A 16086-nucleotide genomic window follows, 5' to 3' on the forward strand; every position below is an offset into this window, starting at 1 on the left:
AGACCAAGGCAGATGTCTGTGGGGAGAAGGAGTGAGGTTTGCTTCCCCCATCACGTTAACAATTAATTTGTATTTAATGACAGATCTCCACCAGGAGATGACAAAGCAGCCTCCACACATGTCCTGCCCTCAAGACACTGACCAGCTCGCATTACTCTCTCCTGGCACAAACAAATTTGCAAGAGTCTCCCAAGGAAACCAGCCCAACCTCCTACCCAGTGGGAAGGGGCCTTGAAGGATAACAGGCTCTAGATGACTGCACCTACTCTTCACGTCCAGCTGGGCTACCATCAGCAACATCTCTGCTAACTGGGTCTATAAGACATACAGAGAACTCCTATAAAACCAACAGGGAGTTAATAAAGCTCAAAACTAAGTTCCACCACAACACATTTGCTGAAGACAATGAGAAGAACTCATGCAAAGAAGAGCCTTTCAGATCCACAACAGCTGCATGGTGGCAAAGAAAGAACTTTGTCCCCGATCCCAGGCTATTGCAGCACTCTAAAAAAAGGGCAAACAGTGATGCTACGTCCCTCTGGTCCTAAAAGGCAGGAGACAGCAGACATCATGAGGGGTCTGAACGCTCAAAAAAAACATTTCTGGCCATCACTAGGACAGGGACATGTGTTCTTTTTCTTCCTCACCTTTGGGCCCTGGATAATTTTTGGCGCAACCTGAACTATTCCCTTCACTCTCAGAAAATTGCCAGCAAGCCAGGAAGAACCTGGAGAAAACCAATGGTTTAAATGATCAGCTCCTACATAGGTCTACTAGTAGACAAAACCAATCAAAGGCAGGGGAAGGCTAGCTGTTTCACCTGGTCTCCCGCTTTTGATGGTGTCAGTGCAGGGGATGGTACAAGAAATTCCCTGTACAGAGAGACAGCAAATAGAGCACGTTTTAGTAGCCTTTTATATACTTCGTTCATTTCAGCTAATACCAGTCATCTTCACCAAACTCCTTTCAAGACACAGGGCCAAGCCCTTGAACAATACAAGAAGCAATCTCTTACCAAGCATCCTTTACCAGGCCAGCCAAGCTTGCCCTCCAGCCATCACCCAGCAACAAGCAAATACTGTTCAACTGCTGGAAGAAAAAGACAAGAAAGATGCTCCAGACCTAACCAAACCAAGCATGTGCTGGTACGACAACTCACTCAACTAGAGGTCCAGAAAGCAGATGAGAGCCATAAAGCAGGAGCCAATCAATTACTGTAAATTAAAAGGAATCTGATTAGCCAAGAAGCAGGGAAAGCATGAGCTGTCTCCACCGTGCTGCTGGTTTACTCTCAGCAACAAAAATACTCATTTCTTTTTCCTTCCTTTACGAAAGCCCTGGCCCACAGGACTCCTCCTGACACCTGATGGATGGTCCACTGGACAAAGCAATATCTAGGCAGTCAGGAGGCCATCACCTGCCTAGGACTCCTCCAAAGGAGTGTCAGAGATTTACTGAAACAGGGCGCAGGCCGTAGTCTCGATCTGGAAGGAAAGCGTTTTCTGCATGCAGCCAGGCTTTTCTGTTTCAGCAGCCCAGCTATAAGCTATGACTGGCATTAGTCCGTAGTCTGCGTGAGGTGCCATGTACAGAATTCAGTCCAGATCCTGCTGGGACTTGCCTCTACACCAGGAATCAGCAGCCTTTTCGACAAGAGGGTACGTTTCCCCACAATTTAGAAGAGGACGGTGCTTTGGATTACTACAGCAACGTATCCCACCTCTGCAGGACCAAGTCCAACTCAGACCTGCTGCTTTTCTTTGACACTGTGAACTCCCAGGCCTGACCCTGTTGCATACCATTCAAAACCTTCCCACCTGCCATCTCTGACAACTGCACCAAAGGCTGGATAACAGTCAGTGACCTCCAGAAGTCACCATCACACGTGATGTGAAATGTTCCTCTTGTGGAGGGTCTCAAAACCACAGCTGCCAACTCCCAGGTCCTTCACGGATGGAGAAGCGCAGTGGAAGGCAGCACAATTTGTCTGCAGTCTGTAAATATCCCATGAGCTCGGTAACTGTGTTGAACTGGTCACTCTACACATTAAATATTCCCAACGGCAGCCCAGAAAGACTCGTCACACGTTCTCACTGCAATAGGGCCATTTCCCATGTCTGTGGATCTGCTGATAAGTCAAGTTACAAGACAACCCTGATTTTGAGCTTCCTAATTATCTGTGATACTGACATCAAATTCCCATAAAGCATCTCTCCTTTAGTCACACCTAAATTCACCACAAACACTTTGTGCCAGCACCATGTGTTGACTGACCAGGAGCTCACCTGGTCCCTGCAGATGACACGGCCAGACACAGTCCCCACCTCAAGTCTACACATCTCACTACACGGGGCAGCATGTGTGCCATGCAGCTTCCTATTACCAGAGCACAGGTACCAACTGCACCAAAGGTAATGTCGTATGAAGGCACCAAAAGATTTTTTTAAGTGTCCCCCACGCTGGCAATATAAAAACAAACACACACACCCCCCCAAATAAAATAAAAAAAAAAAGACTGCTGTAGTAGGCTCCTGTGTTTCTGCATGAGGGATTCAGAAGCACAGACACATGCTGCGCAAGTCTGACCCATCTCAGACACGCTAGACTCAACGTGCACACCCTGTATAGATGTTACATACCTCTACAGCAAGTCGGAGCGGTCCCGAGGAAACCCAGACAGAGCATACCCTAAGCTGAAGCAGATGTTGCCACCCCAGAACTCCTCTGCTGCTTCCAGGACGTCTGGGCAGAGAATAACCTTAAGAATTTTCCCAAACTAACCCACCTTTTGGCCACAGCCGAAATGAAACATTTTCACTCTGGCAGGAAAATCCATCTCACAGGAGCCCCTTCAGGACCTAAAGGTGCATTTACCAGCTCCGGGTCTAAGACAACTGGGAGGTCTGCCGTAAGGGACTCAGCTGTGCAGCTAGATCCATGAAAATCCAGCCTTCTCAGGGCTACAAAAGCCAGTAAGAAAAAGATTCAAATGAACAGAGTGCAATGGGAAGACTTCCTTCATTAAGCCCCTATATGGGCTTCCAGTATAGCACAGCCTCAGCTGGGCCCACAGGCAAGTCTCTCTGCGAATGGCACTAAAATACTGGTTGAGCTAGGCAGGGCTGAATGAACTGGGACAGCTCGTTAGCCATATGCAAACAGAAGTATGGAGTTTGCATAGCCATCACAGCTTCTGAAAAAAGCGTCAATTTGAGAAGCTGCTGCGCCCTGGGGCCAACCCAGCTCACAGCCATCAGCACAGCAGCAGCCTCCTCCCTGCCCCTGCCCTGCTGATCACAAAGGCCACAAAGCCAGGTTTGTCACCACACGGCTGACGCTGCTCTGGCTGTCAACAATGGTGCCATGGCACAGTGCAGCGTACAGGGGACAACCTATTTGCTTTGCAGATGGTGAGACACAAAAGGACCATGAATCTCAAGCAGGTCAGAGTAGGTTAGAGCAACGCTGAGGGGAAAAGTTGAAGCCCAGCGAGTGGGCAGGCTAACATGCTAGCACCAGCTTCCCTGCTACCATAATCCATGCAGAGCCAGAGCTCCCAAAACACAGACCCCTCTGGCAGACCCCCAGCGTCCTCAGAACCAGCCTGTACATGGCAGGAGCTGCCAGCCACCAGAAAACAAGGAGAAGCCCATAGCCTCTGTTACCCAGACCCTGAATTCCCAGCCTATCACAGAGACAGCTGCCAGCAATCAGAGGGGCCACGTAGCAAATAAATTCCTCTCCAAACCCTAGGGGCAGGTCAAAAACCAGCAGAGGAAAGACCTTCCCACACAGCGGCCGGTGCCAGCTCTCCCAGAAACGGATCTCTGCTCCAAGTCATGCGAGGAAGCCTTCCCCCCTTCAGCTCACATCTTCAGCCAGGACCAGAAGGACAGAATCCCACTGCAGCGATTCAGTCACCGCTCACTATGTCTTTTCCTCCAGTTCTCACAAGATAGCAAATTCTAGCCAACAAGACACACAGATAGATGCCCCGGTGAGGGGATAACCAACAGAGAGGACTTAGCGGAGCAGGGTACCCAAATGCTGCTTCTGCTGCCTTCAACAGCTAGCTGTGACTGGAAAAACAATGCCTCTGGCACATCTCCTTTAATAAATAACTGATACAACCACCACAACGGTCCCAACCCTCCACTGCGATACAGGATTACACAGCACAGGAAGGTCAGTACCAGGCATCTCTGACTGTCAAAGCCTCCAGAGGATTCCAGCTCATTCCTGGACAGGCTCAATATTAGTGCTACAGCAGTAACAATACAGTGATGGAAACAAGTGAAACCAAGAGCTTCAGAGCAGGGGCTCAGGGAGATACTAATACTTCAGCTCTGCAAGCTAACGCAGTCCTTGGAGACAGTGCTATTCACAGCCCAAGAGCTCACATACTCTCCTAAGGCCACCATGGCATTACATAGATAAGCACACAAAGCAGACAAAGTCACAGAGATTAGACTAATTCCCAGATTTGTACCTTACTTCAACGCCTTCCAAAAACTCTCCACAAAAGGATTTGGTCCAAAAACTTCCACTGGCAGGATTAAGTTTTACTTAATTTGCCAGCTGCTGCCTAACAAGCCAGCGCCACCGGGACAAACAGTAACAAAGCCACGTGGTGCCACATCCCCCTTCTGGAAAACCAGCATCCATCCAGCACAGGTCAGAAGGGCAGGCTCCGAATAACAAACAAGGGATGGAGAGAGGAGGAAATCAATAGGAAACACCAAAAACACACAGCCCTGACTGCTGCCTCATCAGATGTGCAGCACGATGCAAAGCTGGTGCGACAACATGAAGGCAATTTCCTGCAGGCGCAGTCTCTGCTGTGTTCTGCAAGCCCAGCTCTCCTTCATGGGCTTTTACACAGATGAAATATTCTAAACCACAACATTGTTAAATCTATTTGGATGCAGTCAAGGGTGGAGGAGTAGCACTTCATTACAGCAGATACCCTCAGCTCAAAACAGTTCAGCAACTGCTGCGCAGACATGCAAGAAGCTTCCCACCACTTTAAGTACCATGAGCTCAAAAAGGACTTGAGGAATTTTAACTATGCTCCCTACACCTCTACATACACAGCCTTCAAATGTAGATGGAGGGCCTGATGCCCACCCTGAGAGAGGACTGAAGCCAAACACATCTGTGCAGCAGAAAAGCTGCAGAGAAAACCAGATTTTCTTTGCTTATACTCACAGCACCCTTCTTCCCTGAGCATCCCCAAATGCATGGTGGTAGATAACTACCTCCACCTTCAAGAGTTCAGGCCACAAGGCTGCAGACCCAGATCTCTCTGCCTGCTGGGAGACCAGGTGGGGAAGTCACAGGTGAAAAGAGGCCAGGCGCATGCTGGAGAAGAGGGACTTACTGAAGGCTCAGTGCTCAGAGCACATGGGCCCTGGGCTCATAGGCCACCTGCCTCCATCCCTACAAGCCAGCACCTTCCTTCTCAGAGAACCATTATGAAATGCTGCCTCCCCAGCTGCCCTTCCTGCTCTCACCATAGCCACGTAGGAAGGAACATCACTCCTTACGCCACCACCCAGAAGATCCAGTACCCACTCTGCAGTTGAGCCAAGGTCTGGGATTTGGGAACAGCCAAGTTCTAGATAAAGCTTTCAAAAGTTGTATTTCAGCAGGAACCAGAAGACTGAGCAGTGGGGTCACCACTATCATCCCATAACAACGACAATGCTCAGGTCATGACCCAGATTATGGTGGTTTATGAGCCATTTTTAACGGTGTTTGGCCTTGACCTTGGAGACTGAACCACACTGGAGCACAGCTGCACCACAGTCAGGGCGCACAGATTTACTTCGTGGCAATTTCTGAGATGTCGAGGTAGGTTTTTGCTCTGTGCAGGAATCTGGAGGACCAGATGATTTCAAAACACAGAACTGCATCAAAACAGCTGCGTTCTCATGGATGGGCAAAGGTTTCTTGACCTTTCTTTCTCTTTTTTTCAGAGATGACAAGAGAGGCTTAAAATTAAGAAACATTCCCATCAAAAACATAATTGAAAACAATACCTCTCCAAGAAAAATGCTGGCTTCAACATAACACCATATTTTGGGAGAAAATACATTCAGTCAAAAAAAATTCTGACCAGCTCTAGCTGCAAACAAGTTCAATAGCTGTTGTAAAGCTTCATTGTTTGCATAGTACAGACAAGGCCTTAGGGAAATTGGTCTGCAGCCCAATTTGGCTAACTTGGCTTTCCGAACACCACCCCTGGGCAAAGAAACCAGGCTATGATTGCCATCCAATGTGGCCTTTGGAGCACAGCTCCAACCACAACAGACAAAGTCGGACACCTACGGAGTCAGTAATAGCTGGGTCTGAACAGCAGGACACACACTGCCAGGCACAGACAATACAACCCAGGGAAGGAGCGAATACCATCAACTAACCCTCTCCATCTGCACCCCAGCCCTGGCACTGCTGCAGCCCCCCACCACCACCGCCACGACACTTGGAAACAGCCTCCAGCAGCAGCTACAGCCAGGATGAGCTCCAGTGTCGATGGGCCACCCCCCAGCATGGGCAGCATTACAGGAACTTCCCACCACAAGCACAGACAGCGGTTAGCAGCTCTCTGCCAAATCCTCAGCAGCCCAGGAGACAGAGGCACAGGCTGCAGTAACCTATATGCAAAATGTCCAAAAAATAACCTCCGGTGGACCCTAGCTAACTGGGGCAGCACATCTCACGTGAGCAGACAGGGAACCATGCATTCTCCAGAGCAGGGAGCACAAGAGATGGGGTGCTGTGGCCTCTCACATAGCTAAGTGCTGCCCTCTGCACAGAAAGGACAGGGACTGGCCAGAAGATGAAGAAAAGTGATGGCCACCTCGCAGCCAGGCCAATGCTGTCACTCGGACAGAAGCACCACAAAGGACATGAGCACGCAAGGGAGTCGCATGCAGTTTTGGAGGCCCTTTTGCTCACAGACGTCTTGCCAGCCTCTCCCTGCATGAAAGCCATGCTGACATGGAAGCACTCTCCACCAGGGGCACGGGACAGGCAAAGGTCTTCTGCAGACAGCAGAGTTTCCAATTCAAAATTTAAAAAATAAAGTTCCAAAAATCAAAATAAATAACTCCCCCAACTCACGCTACAAAGAGCTGGCAGGAAAGGCAGGGGCACCATGCCAGCGGCTCACCACTGCTTGGGGACTGACACTGCTTATTAAGTTTAGGATCCCTTCCCCAGCTCCAAACACTTCCAGCCAGAAGGACAGTCACTGCTGGCATCAATTTCAGAAAGACCCTGCAATAAAAATAAATCACTCAGCCTTTCAGTGAGCGTCAACGCGTTTCCCCATGCACATGTGCAGGAGATGAGGTCGCCAAATACCAACAGCATCTGACCCCTGCACTGGGAATTCCAGCAGCGCCCGCTTTGTTCTGCCTCCAGAATGTTGCCCTAATCACTGCCTCGTACCCGGCTTTGGAGAGCAGGTGATAATTAAGCAGGTCTGGATTAGATACCAGGCTAGTGATTAGTTGGATACCAATTTTCACTTGACAGCTGAGACCTAGGAATCACTCACCACAGCTCTGAAGTTAAAATTGGAATCAAGACCTGCAAGAGGGAGAAACCAGCAGTGGTGGGAGCAGCAGCACCATCCCTCCACTGTACCTCGAATCGCTGGTGTCCTCCTAGCAATGCAGAACAAGTAGGTGAGATGGGGAGGGAGGGATGGTCCCCTTGCAGAAGAAGCGGACCTCTCTGCTCTCCAGCCTGAAAGAGGAGCGGTGGCCGAGTGAAGTGGAGGTAAGCAAAATGATCACCCAAGTGCTTTCTCCAAACGCAGAAGAAATTCAAAGTTTCAGGCACTCCAGAATTTATGGGAAGATGAGATGGAGCTTCAGGCCAGGTGCTAAGGACTTACCTGGATGCACAAATTGTACTCGTGAAACTGCTTTGAAAAGTTCAAATTAAACTTTAGCATGCCCCTGTGGTAACACCTTTCGACTGATAGAAAATGAGCAGCATCAATTACAAGCAAAAAATGAGTCAAAAGAAACCACATTTCAATTGATATAAAAATATCCTCAGAGTTGTACCAGTCACCTGGCCAGATGAAAAGTCAAACCTGTAGCTCAGCTGGGGCAAACGTGCACACAACCTGGCTGACGAGAAGATCCATGCTGCCCAGAGACAGGTACATTTCTCACAATGGACTTGGGCAGGAGGCAACACTTTACACATCACTGAAGCCCACGTCCCACCAAACTACAAACTACCACAGACCATCAGCATGGTTGTTCCCTTCCCAACTGCACAGGTCCCCCAGTAGAATTTACAGTACTGTTCTTGCAGCACCTCTATGGAACTGAGAGCTCTGTCATGCTAAGATCCACACAAGAAGCTCACGGTGTCAAGTGGACAAGACAAGGCACAGGAGCACTGTTAGAATGTCCATTTTACAGATGAGGAACAAAAAGGACAGAAATTAAAAAGCCTGTTCAAAACCCCATGAAAAACCTGTGGGTAGCTTGATGGAGAATATGGATCTCACAAGTGGTCATAACAGTGCACTGATCTAAGACTCTCTCCTGATGACCAGCACACAGATCTGACCTATAAAATGTTCAATAAAAAGACTCAAGCTGTAGAAAAAAAACCCCTTCCTTCTCTAATGGGGCAAGGTTAGCAGGCTAAGGGTAGTTCCACACTTCACAGCAAGGCACATCCACACAAAGTACCTCAAGTCCAAAGAGAGTGTACCACATCTATGCACTGCCATACTTCCATCAGCCTGCTTAGCTCCTCCATGCCTCCAGTTCTGGGATTAGCAATACACAAAGCCAACAAGGGCACAAATATCTGCACCCTGTTTCACTGCTCCGCACCACTGGGCTCACGCTGGATTCTCTATTTGCGGCTGTAGCCCACTACATGCTTGGTAGACCAGGCGACAAAACCCTGAAGCCTTCCTGCTGCTCACAGCTCCTCTCCCCAGGATCTGGTGCATGAAATATTCTCATTTCTCCTCCTTCCCACCTAGAGGTGACACCATTCTGGGGTCTTCTTAATTTGGGGCTGAGCGATTTGACTAGGATTAGCTCCTGGCACAGCCCGACAACTCCACAGCCACCCAGGAGAGCCTCAGTTCACATTTCCAAGGAGATGTAAACACTGAAGCTGCTCCATCACCGCCCTGATTCTCAGAGCAAACAAATATTAACAAGATAAACAAAAGAATGAAAAATCCCACACACCAAGACTGCGGCTGTAATACTGCCTTGGGGATGGGGTGAGCTGAAGGGAATGCCAGGCTGGAGATCCACAGCCTGGAAAGAGGAGGAAGAAGGAGAAACAGATTCAGTCTGGGCAACAGAGGCGAGAGGAAACGTTGGACCACATCTTGCTCCAGTTGACCCTGGCAGGTGAGATGCTTCCACTCCCAACAAGAGATGAGAGGAGAACTTAGTCTTATACCACAGGGATCCTGCAAAAGGTCCAATCACTGACGAAAAGCACGAGCCATCAGATCTGCAGGTCTCCTCCTTGTTGATCAGCTGCCATAAGGCCATCCACTGTTAATAGCTCGTCTCTTTCATGAAGGGGCTTTACCCTGGGTACTACTTCTGGACACTGCCCAACTGACAAAAACCAGCCCAGCTCAGAAACTATCAGCACAAGCCAGGCCATCCCCCATACCGGGCAGAGGGCATCTTGAGGGAAGGGGCTGAGAGGGATACACATGTGGGAGTGCAACACCCTTCCTTGGCACAAAGCTTCTGAATACAGCCATCGTTAATCTCCTCCTGGTTTTCACTAATTGCCCATGCATTTACAGTCAAGCAGCTGAGGTGCCTCCTGCCCTTCCGTTCCTGTCTCTCTCTGCAGATCAATGTCTTGCTCTCTCCTGGACACCAATTACCAGGGATCACAAAATATTTCAGTTGGACTCAATGATCTTAAAGGTCTTTTCCAACCTAAATGATTCTACGATTATACGATTCTATTTCGAGTGGTGCCTGGGACTCCAGGGCTTCTCAGAGACAAGGCTGCAGCTGGACTGCTCTGGCTGTTCTCCCTTGTGCTCCAGCCAACCACCAGCACGTTCTTCAGCTCTCTGAAAAGGAGCAGACAGCTTTCCTGATGGGGCATCCATGGTGGCACCACAAGAGGCTTTCTCCCCTCTGTTCCACGTAAGGCCTTGCCACGTGCTGCTCCAACTGCGCAACTCATCATGCAGGACTTTGCCAAGGAACAGTCTGCCCACACGCAGCCTCCGACCCCTCTCAGCTGCACCTTCCCTTCCAGAGAGGTTCAGTCTTCCCAGAAGAATTAGTTGAATTGGTCCCAACAAAAATCTCATCCCATGCATTTCTGACGCAACTAAACTCGCTGCGTCTTCCTGAGTGATTCTCCCCTCTCCCTGCTAGCATCCACAACAACTCCCTATGCTGCTTTATCGTTGCGTTTCATTAATCTACCATCTGCCTCCTCTTGTGGAGCCTTAAAGAAACAGAGGAGGATGAAAAGGCACAGCACAGAACTTTGCTGCCACCAGACCCCTCTTCCCAACGCGAGACGCTGCTATTTATTACTAAACTTTGTTTATAGTTACGCAGACATTCTCCCACCCACATGGCAATGCTTCATTCAAGAGAAGTTTGAATTCACTTCAAGAACAACATTTCAAAGGATCCCAAAGCATTTGTTTACAAACAGCATGCATGGAGAATTTGCTTCTCCCACCAATGAACACGGTCCCCTCTGAGATGGGGAGAGGCAGCTGTTTCGTAGCACCCAACACTACTCAACAGCTGAGGGACAGGAAACGATCCGCAGACAACTGATATTGCTGAGGAAATTTATGGAAAATGAGGGCTGGAGACTTCTATTTGCTTGGGGAGAACGGGGAAGCTTCTGAGCACTCAAGCTCTCCACTGGGTCAGGAGGAATTTAGGGAGGCAAAGCGTCCCAGACTGTGGTCAAAGGAGTGACTCCAAATTTCAAGCCTCATCTGAAAGCTGGCACCTCCCAAGCTAACGGGAACCTGGGCACTGGGATAATTTGGCTGCAGAGGGGAGAGCACCCCCTGCTGAGGCAGCCACACCGATCCCCATCCAAGCCCCGAACAGGCCCAGCCCTGTTCAACGTAGGGTATGAGCCAAGATCACAGCCTAGGGAGGTATTTGGCGCAATAAGACGACACTAGGAAGACTATAAAACTGAAGGCTTTTTGCAGTCCCAGCCTCCATACATAAGACCTACTGTAAACACTAAATCTTCAGAGGGAGGAAAAAATCCAGAGGAAGGAGGATCATGCAACTCTTTCAAATACCAAAGTGCTAGGAATGGTAAAGGGTCACATGTTGTGGAAGCCAAGAGAAGCTATGTTCCCAGGATGGAAACAGAGGTCCTCAAAAAGGCTAGAGGAGAGTCAGACGTAGGAAGACTAGACAAAACAGAGTGGGAACAAAGGGTCTTATAGAGAGTTGGCTTCACATGGTACTTGTTCCCCAGAACAGTCGCCAACTTTACGAAGGTAGGAGACAGCAGGGGCTCCCCAGAAGATTAGTCAGTACAACGATCCAAACAAGGGATAGAATAGACCTCCTCACCTCCAAACAGCCACACACGATGGAAGGAACCAAAGGGTATCACAAAAGAAGTGATGAAAATACTGGTGTTGGAAGAGAGCTGGCCCGCAGGAGATGGGATGCAAGGCAGGGCTGCACCCCTCTTCTATACAGACCCGTCGCAGAGATTGAGCACCAGACATCTTACATTGGGGGTGGGACAGGTACGTGGGTACAGCAGGTCTTGTACACACTCCTTGCTCAGAGCATGGGCACATGGAGAGCTCTCACTCCTCCTCCATGGAGGCAGCAGAGGAGAAAGCTGGTCCCCTTTACCCATTGATGAGATGCAGAGGACAAAGCTGCCAAAATGGATGGCCCTCCCCAAAATGGATGGTAGGAGAGCAAAATTGTCCCCAAATCCAATCCCTGGGAAGGGCTGATGGAGGGGGCACCAGCCCCGCATCCTCTTGGCAGAGGGAACAAGGGGCACCCTCCCCAGGCAGGCGCAGTGGGAGATGCCCAGGCCCTTTAGATGAGGAATGACAAACCCAAGTAGGATACACGGGGCGATGCCACCCCTATACACCCCCCAAGGTGGGCTGCACTGGGAGATACCCTTTCAGGCAAGGTGCTGCCAAAACATCATGAGAACAAGGAGGGGGTGATCCTCAGATGGGATGAGGTGCCTCTGGCAGACATAGGGGTGCCACCCTAGAGAAGGCGCACGGAGGATACCACCAGCTCCCCCACAGAGGAGTTAGTGGGGGGCAGCTTCCCCCAGAGCTAATGGGGGAAGGGGAGGATGGGGGGCTGTCCCCAGAGGCAGCACACAGGGACCACCAGCCCCAGAGAAGGTGTGTGGTGGGTATCTCCACCAGCCCTCCCCAGGTGAGGTAACTGGGGGTGCATGTGCCAACGGATGGGGTGTGCGAGGGTCCTCCCCAGACAGAGCACAAGGGGGGGGGACCATCCCCGCCCCCCTCCAAGGCAAGGCAATGGGGGTGGAGGGTGGATGTGGGTCCCCCTCCCCAGACCGGGAACGAGCGGGGCCGCCAGTCCCGAAGGGCACCACCCCACCCCCGGGGGTCTCGGCCCCGCTGCACCGGGGGGACCCTCCCCGGGCGGAGGAGGGGGGGGCAGCCCCAGCCCCCAGCAGCGTGCGGGGCGGGTGTCCCCAGCCAGGCCCACGCAGCCCGCCCCCCACGCGGGGCCCCCCACAACTCCCCCAGGGAGGCCCAGGGGAGCCCGCCCCCCACGCGGGGACACGGGAGACTCCCCCCCCACGGCGGTCGGCGGCCCGGGCCCGGGTCCGCGCTCACCCGAAGTCATCGTCCATGGACTTGAAGTAGAACTTGTAGTTGGGGCGGTTGAGGAGGCCCTTGAAGTCGCCGAGGGTGACGCGCTCGGCCGGGATCGGCAGCTTCACCAGGTACGGCGTCTCCTGCTCGTCCAGGTGGTAAATGATCTTCGTCTCGGCCGCCGCCATGGCGCCCCTGCCCGGCCGCCAGGCCTCCGCCTCCTCCGCCTCGCCTCCTTCGCCCCCGGCCCGGCGCGGCCCGCGACCCCCGGCCGCCGCCTCGGCCTCGGCCCCCGCCCGGCCCGGCCCCCGCCCGCGCCCCGGCCCGGCTGCGGCCTCCGCGCGCCCGGTCCCCCCGCGCCCCTTGTTCTCCGGGTCCCAGCGCCGCCCGGCTCCAGAGCGCAAGCTCGGGCTCCGGCGGCTCCTCCCCCGCCCGCCGCCCCGGCTCCGCCGGAACCGGAACCGGCGCCCCGCGGGGGCCGCGCCGCGGACCGAGCCCGAGCCCCAGCCCCAGCCGGCAGCCCGGGGCAGGCCTGCACCCCGAGCCGGTATCCCGGGATGGACCGGGGCTCAACGGGCACCCCGTGAGGGGCACGGTCCAGCACACCCTCCACCCAGACCCTGCCACTAGCCAGGCCTGCACCCTGCCCCCAGGCTAGATCCCGCACTGATATGAGACCCCCCCCGGCTGGAACTGACCCCCATCGGCCCCTGACCCCCACCCGCACCCATCCACCCCTCTCCCCAGGGCCATACATCCACCGCTGCTCCTGCTGCACCCCATCTGGGTGCATGCCCCCCCAGGACTGCCCCCCTCATCACCTCCCTGGCCATGCACAGCCCCACCGCCTCTGGATGGGTGGGGATTTTTATTTTACATCCACGTCCCCTTATATACAGCCTAGTACTCGCCATGCACCCACATTCCCAGTGCTAGCTGGCACGCACCCATATAGCCCTCCCAGGCTCCCTGCCCCCGTTCAGCTTTCACCCCCTCTTGCACCCGCTGATGCTGCTTCACACACATGGTCATTCCCATGCCACACGTGCTCCTGCATTCCGCAACCTCCGCTGCTTCTCATGTACACATCCCAGGCCCCCCTTTCCATCTCTGCAGCCCTGGTCCTTTTTCACACACCTCCCAGCCTTCCCCACGCTCCTCACACAACTACATGCCCCTCGAGTACAGCTTACAGAACATGAAGCATATCCTGCTCTACCCTGTCCTCCCATGTCCAGACCCCTCTGAGCTCCCCATGCTCCATCTCTAATGGCCATCCTACACAGGGACACTGGTGCACAAGAGGAGCACAGTACCTCCCACCCCAGTTCCTCTCCAGCTGTGGCTTCCCTCCAAACCCCTTGTCACCATCCAACAACCATCCCTGATACTCAGGCACTGGACACCGCGGCGTCCCTTCAAGTTCCCCAGCCTCGTTTCCTCACCAAGCAGACTCCCTCCTCTGCTCTTCGTAAGCATCCTCCTTTCCACATACCGTGGCCTCTTCAACTGTGCACATATGAGCTCCAACAGCCCCTTGGCTCTGTGGTTTCTTCCCCATCCTGCCTCTCCTCGGACACTATCACTCTCTTACCTACGGTCATCAGCACTGTGACCCCAGCCCCTAGGACTTGCCTCTGTGCCACAGCAGTCTTGGGCTGGCTGGCTTCCCCTCTGGACACCTCGCCAGCACCCAAGGAGGGCCAAGGAACCGTCTCCATCAGCAGTTTCCTGGAGCTATGGCCGAGAGCAAAGCTGGGTTGGACAGAGCTTGGGGAACATCCACCACCAGAAAGGGCAAGAACCGCCTTGCACCATCCTGGATTAGAAGGAACAAATGCAGAGGAAGAACCACACCGTGGGCCTGCACGGGGCGTGAGACTAGATCACCAGCTCTCAGCGCCAGACTCACCTGCCGTAAGAAGAGGAGCCAGAGAGATCTTATAGGGAACAGAGCCAAGCTCCTCAGGCTGGCAGGCAGGCGTGAGCTAAATAGCCTCCTTATGCATGAAAGAGTCCTGTAGGCATTGCTAGCAATTATCTGGGCAGCACTGCTAGACTGGGTGAAGAATCTGACATTAAATTTAAAAAAAAAAAAAAAAAAAAAATCAAGGGAAGAGCTCAGGTAAGCAGAAGTAAGAGGCATGAGGATCTCCCATGTTTCCACATCAGCTCTTGGAAGATTGTCACTTCCTCATGCTCGGAGCTCTGTGGTAAAAGCCAGCGTACCTGGAAAGAAGAATCCAGGTCAGGAATGGAAAAGTTTAGTTTAAGCTGCTTCTTATTGTGTCAACCCTGATAGAACTAATCTTAAAGTCTTTCTGCAACACCTCCCTGCCCCAAAAGCTGGGCCCATGTGAAAGAATTATAGTCTTCCCCTGACAGGGCCACTCTCTTGCCCACCTCTCAGCACAGCTGTGGATACACGTTGGAGCCTGTATTGTACAAGTTAGACACCTTTGTTACCAAAAGGGCAATTTTCTGAAGTGCTGAGCTCCCAAGGGAGCCCATGCAGCCCAGAGGAGGGGTGCCACGCACCCCTAGGGTGGTAGGAGACGAAATCTCATTGTTACAGTTGCTTTTCTTTTAAAACAGGCCAAGTGATTGAATAGACTCAATCGATAGATTGATTTAACTGCTCGCAGAGGTCTTGTGAAGTATGACTCACTCTTAATGAATGGAGGTTAGGAACACAGAGCCAAAGAAATTAGCAGTAGGGGATCATGCTGAGCACTCTAGGTCTACAGTGAAGAGTTTCTGAACAGCCTGTTGGCTTCTGTCTACATTTAAAAATTGCAGCATTGATAGCATTGCTTCTCCTTACAGAGTAAACAGGCTCCAGGCATTTTAGTGCATCTCGGAACAGCCCAAAGCAGAGGTGGATGTACTTGAATTCCATCACTTACACCTTTAAGCAACACAAAACTATTATCTTTTTCTAAAAGGTGCACTATTGTTAAGTGAAGTTATGGGTTTGATACAGGAACCCCAGGTGACATTCATTCATCCATCCGTGTCAGATGGGAAGTCAGACAAGTTGACCACTATGGCCTTAGAAAAAATAAAAATACTTACTGCTTACATTGCTCAAAAAGATGGATAGCAATGATTGCACAACCAAGGTTGCTCTCAAAGGCATTTCTAGTCTTCCAACCAAATATAATCTTGATCGAAAGCAACAGAAAGCATCAAGCCCATCCTATACTTAAGCAATGCAATTAATGCTCCTT

At 51.9% G+C, this 16086-nt stretch overlaps 1 protein-coding gene across 5 annotated transcripts in view; it reads right to left on the reverse strand.

Annotated features, from left to right (window-relative positions):
• The window catches only part of DVL3 (dishevelled segment polarity protein 3), a 33743-nt gene extending 20482 nt beyond the window's left edge, over nt 1-13261 (reverse strand). For 3 of the 5 annotated variants that reach the window (XM_075507012.1, XM_075507014.1, XM_075507011.1), the window contains exon 1: nt 12878-13261. In XM_075507012.1, the coding sequence (XP_075363127.1) occupies nt 12878-13044 (167 nt within the window). In that variant the 5' untranslated portion in view covers nt 13045-13261. The remainder of the gene's footprint in view (nt 1-12877) is intronic. The other 2 variants (XM_075507009.1, XM_075507010.1) reach the window with 2 other exon arrangements.
• Nucleotides 13262-16086: the final 2825 nt, after the last annotated feature.

Source organism: Mycteria americana, chromosome 7, assembly GCF_035582795.1.
Source record: "Mycteria americana isolate JAX WOST 10 ecotype Jacksonville Zoo and Gardens chromosome 7, USCA_MyAme_1.0, whole genome shotgun sequence".
Classification (NCBI taxonomy): domain Eukaryota; kingdom Metazoa; phylum Chordata; class Aves; order Ciconiiformes; family Ciconiidae; genus Mycteria; species Mycteria americana.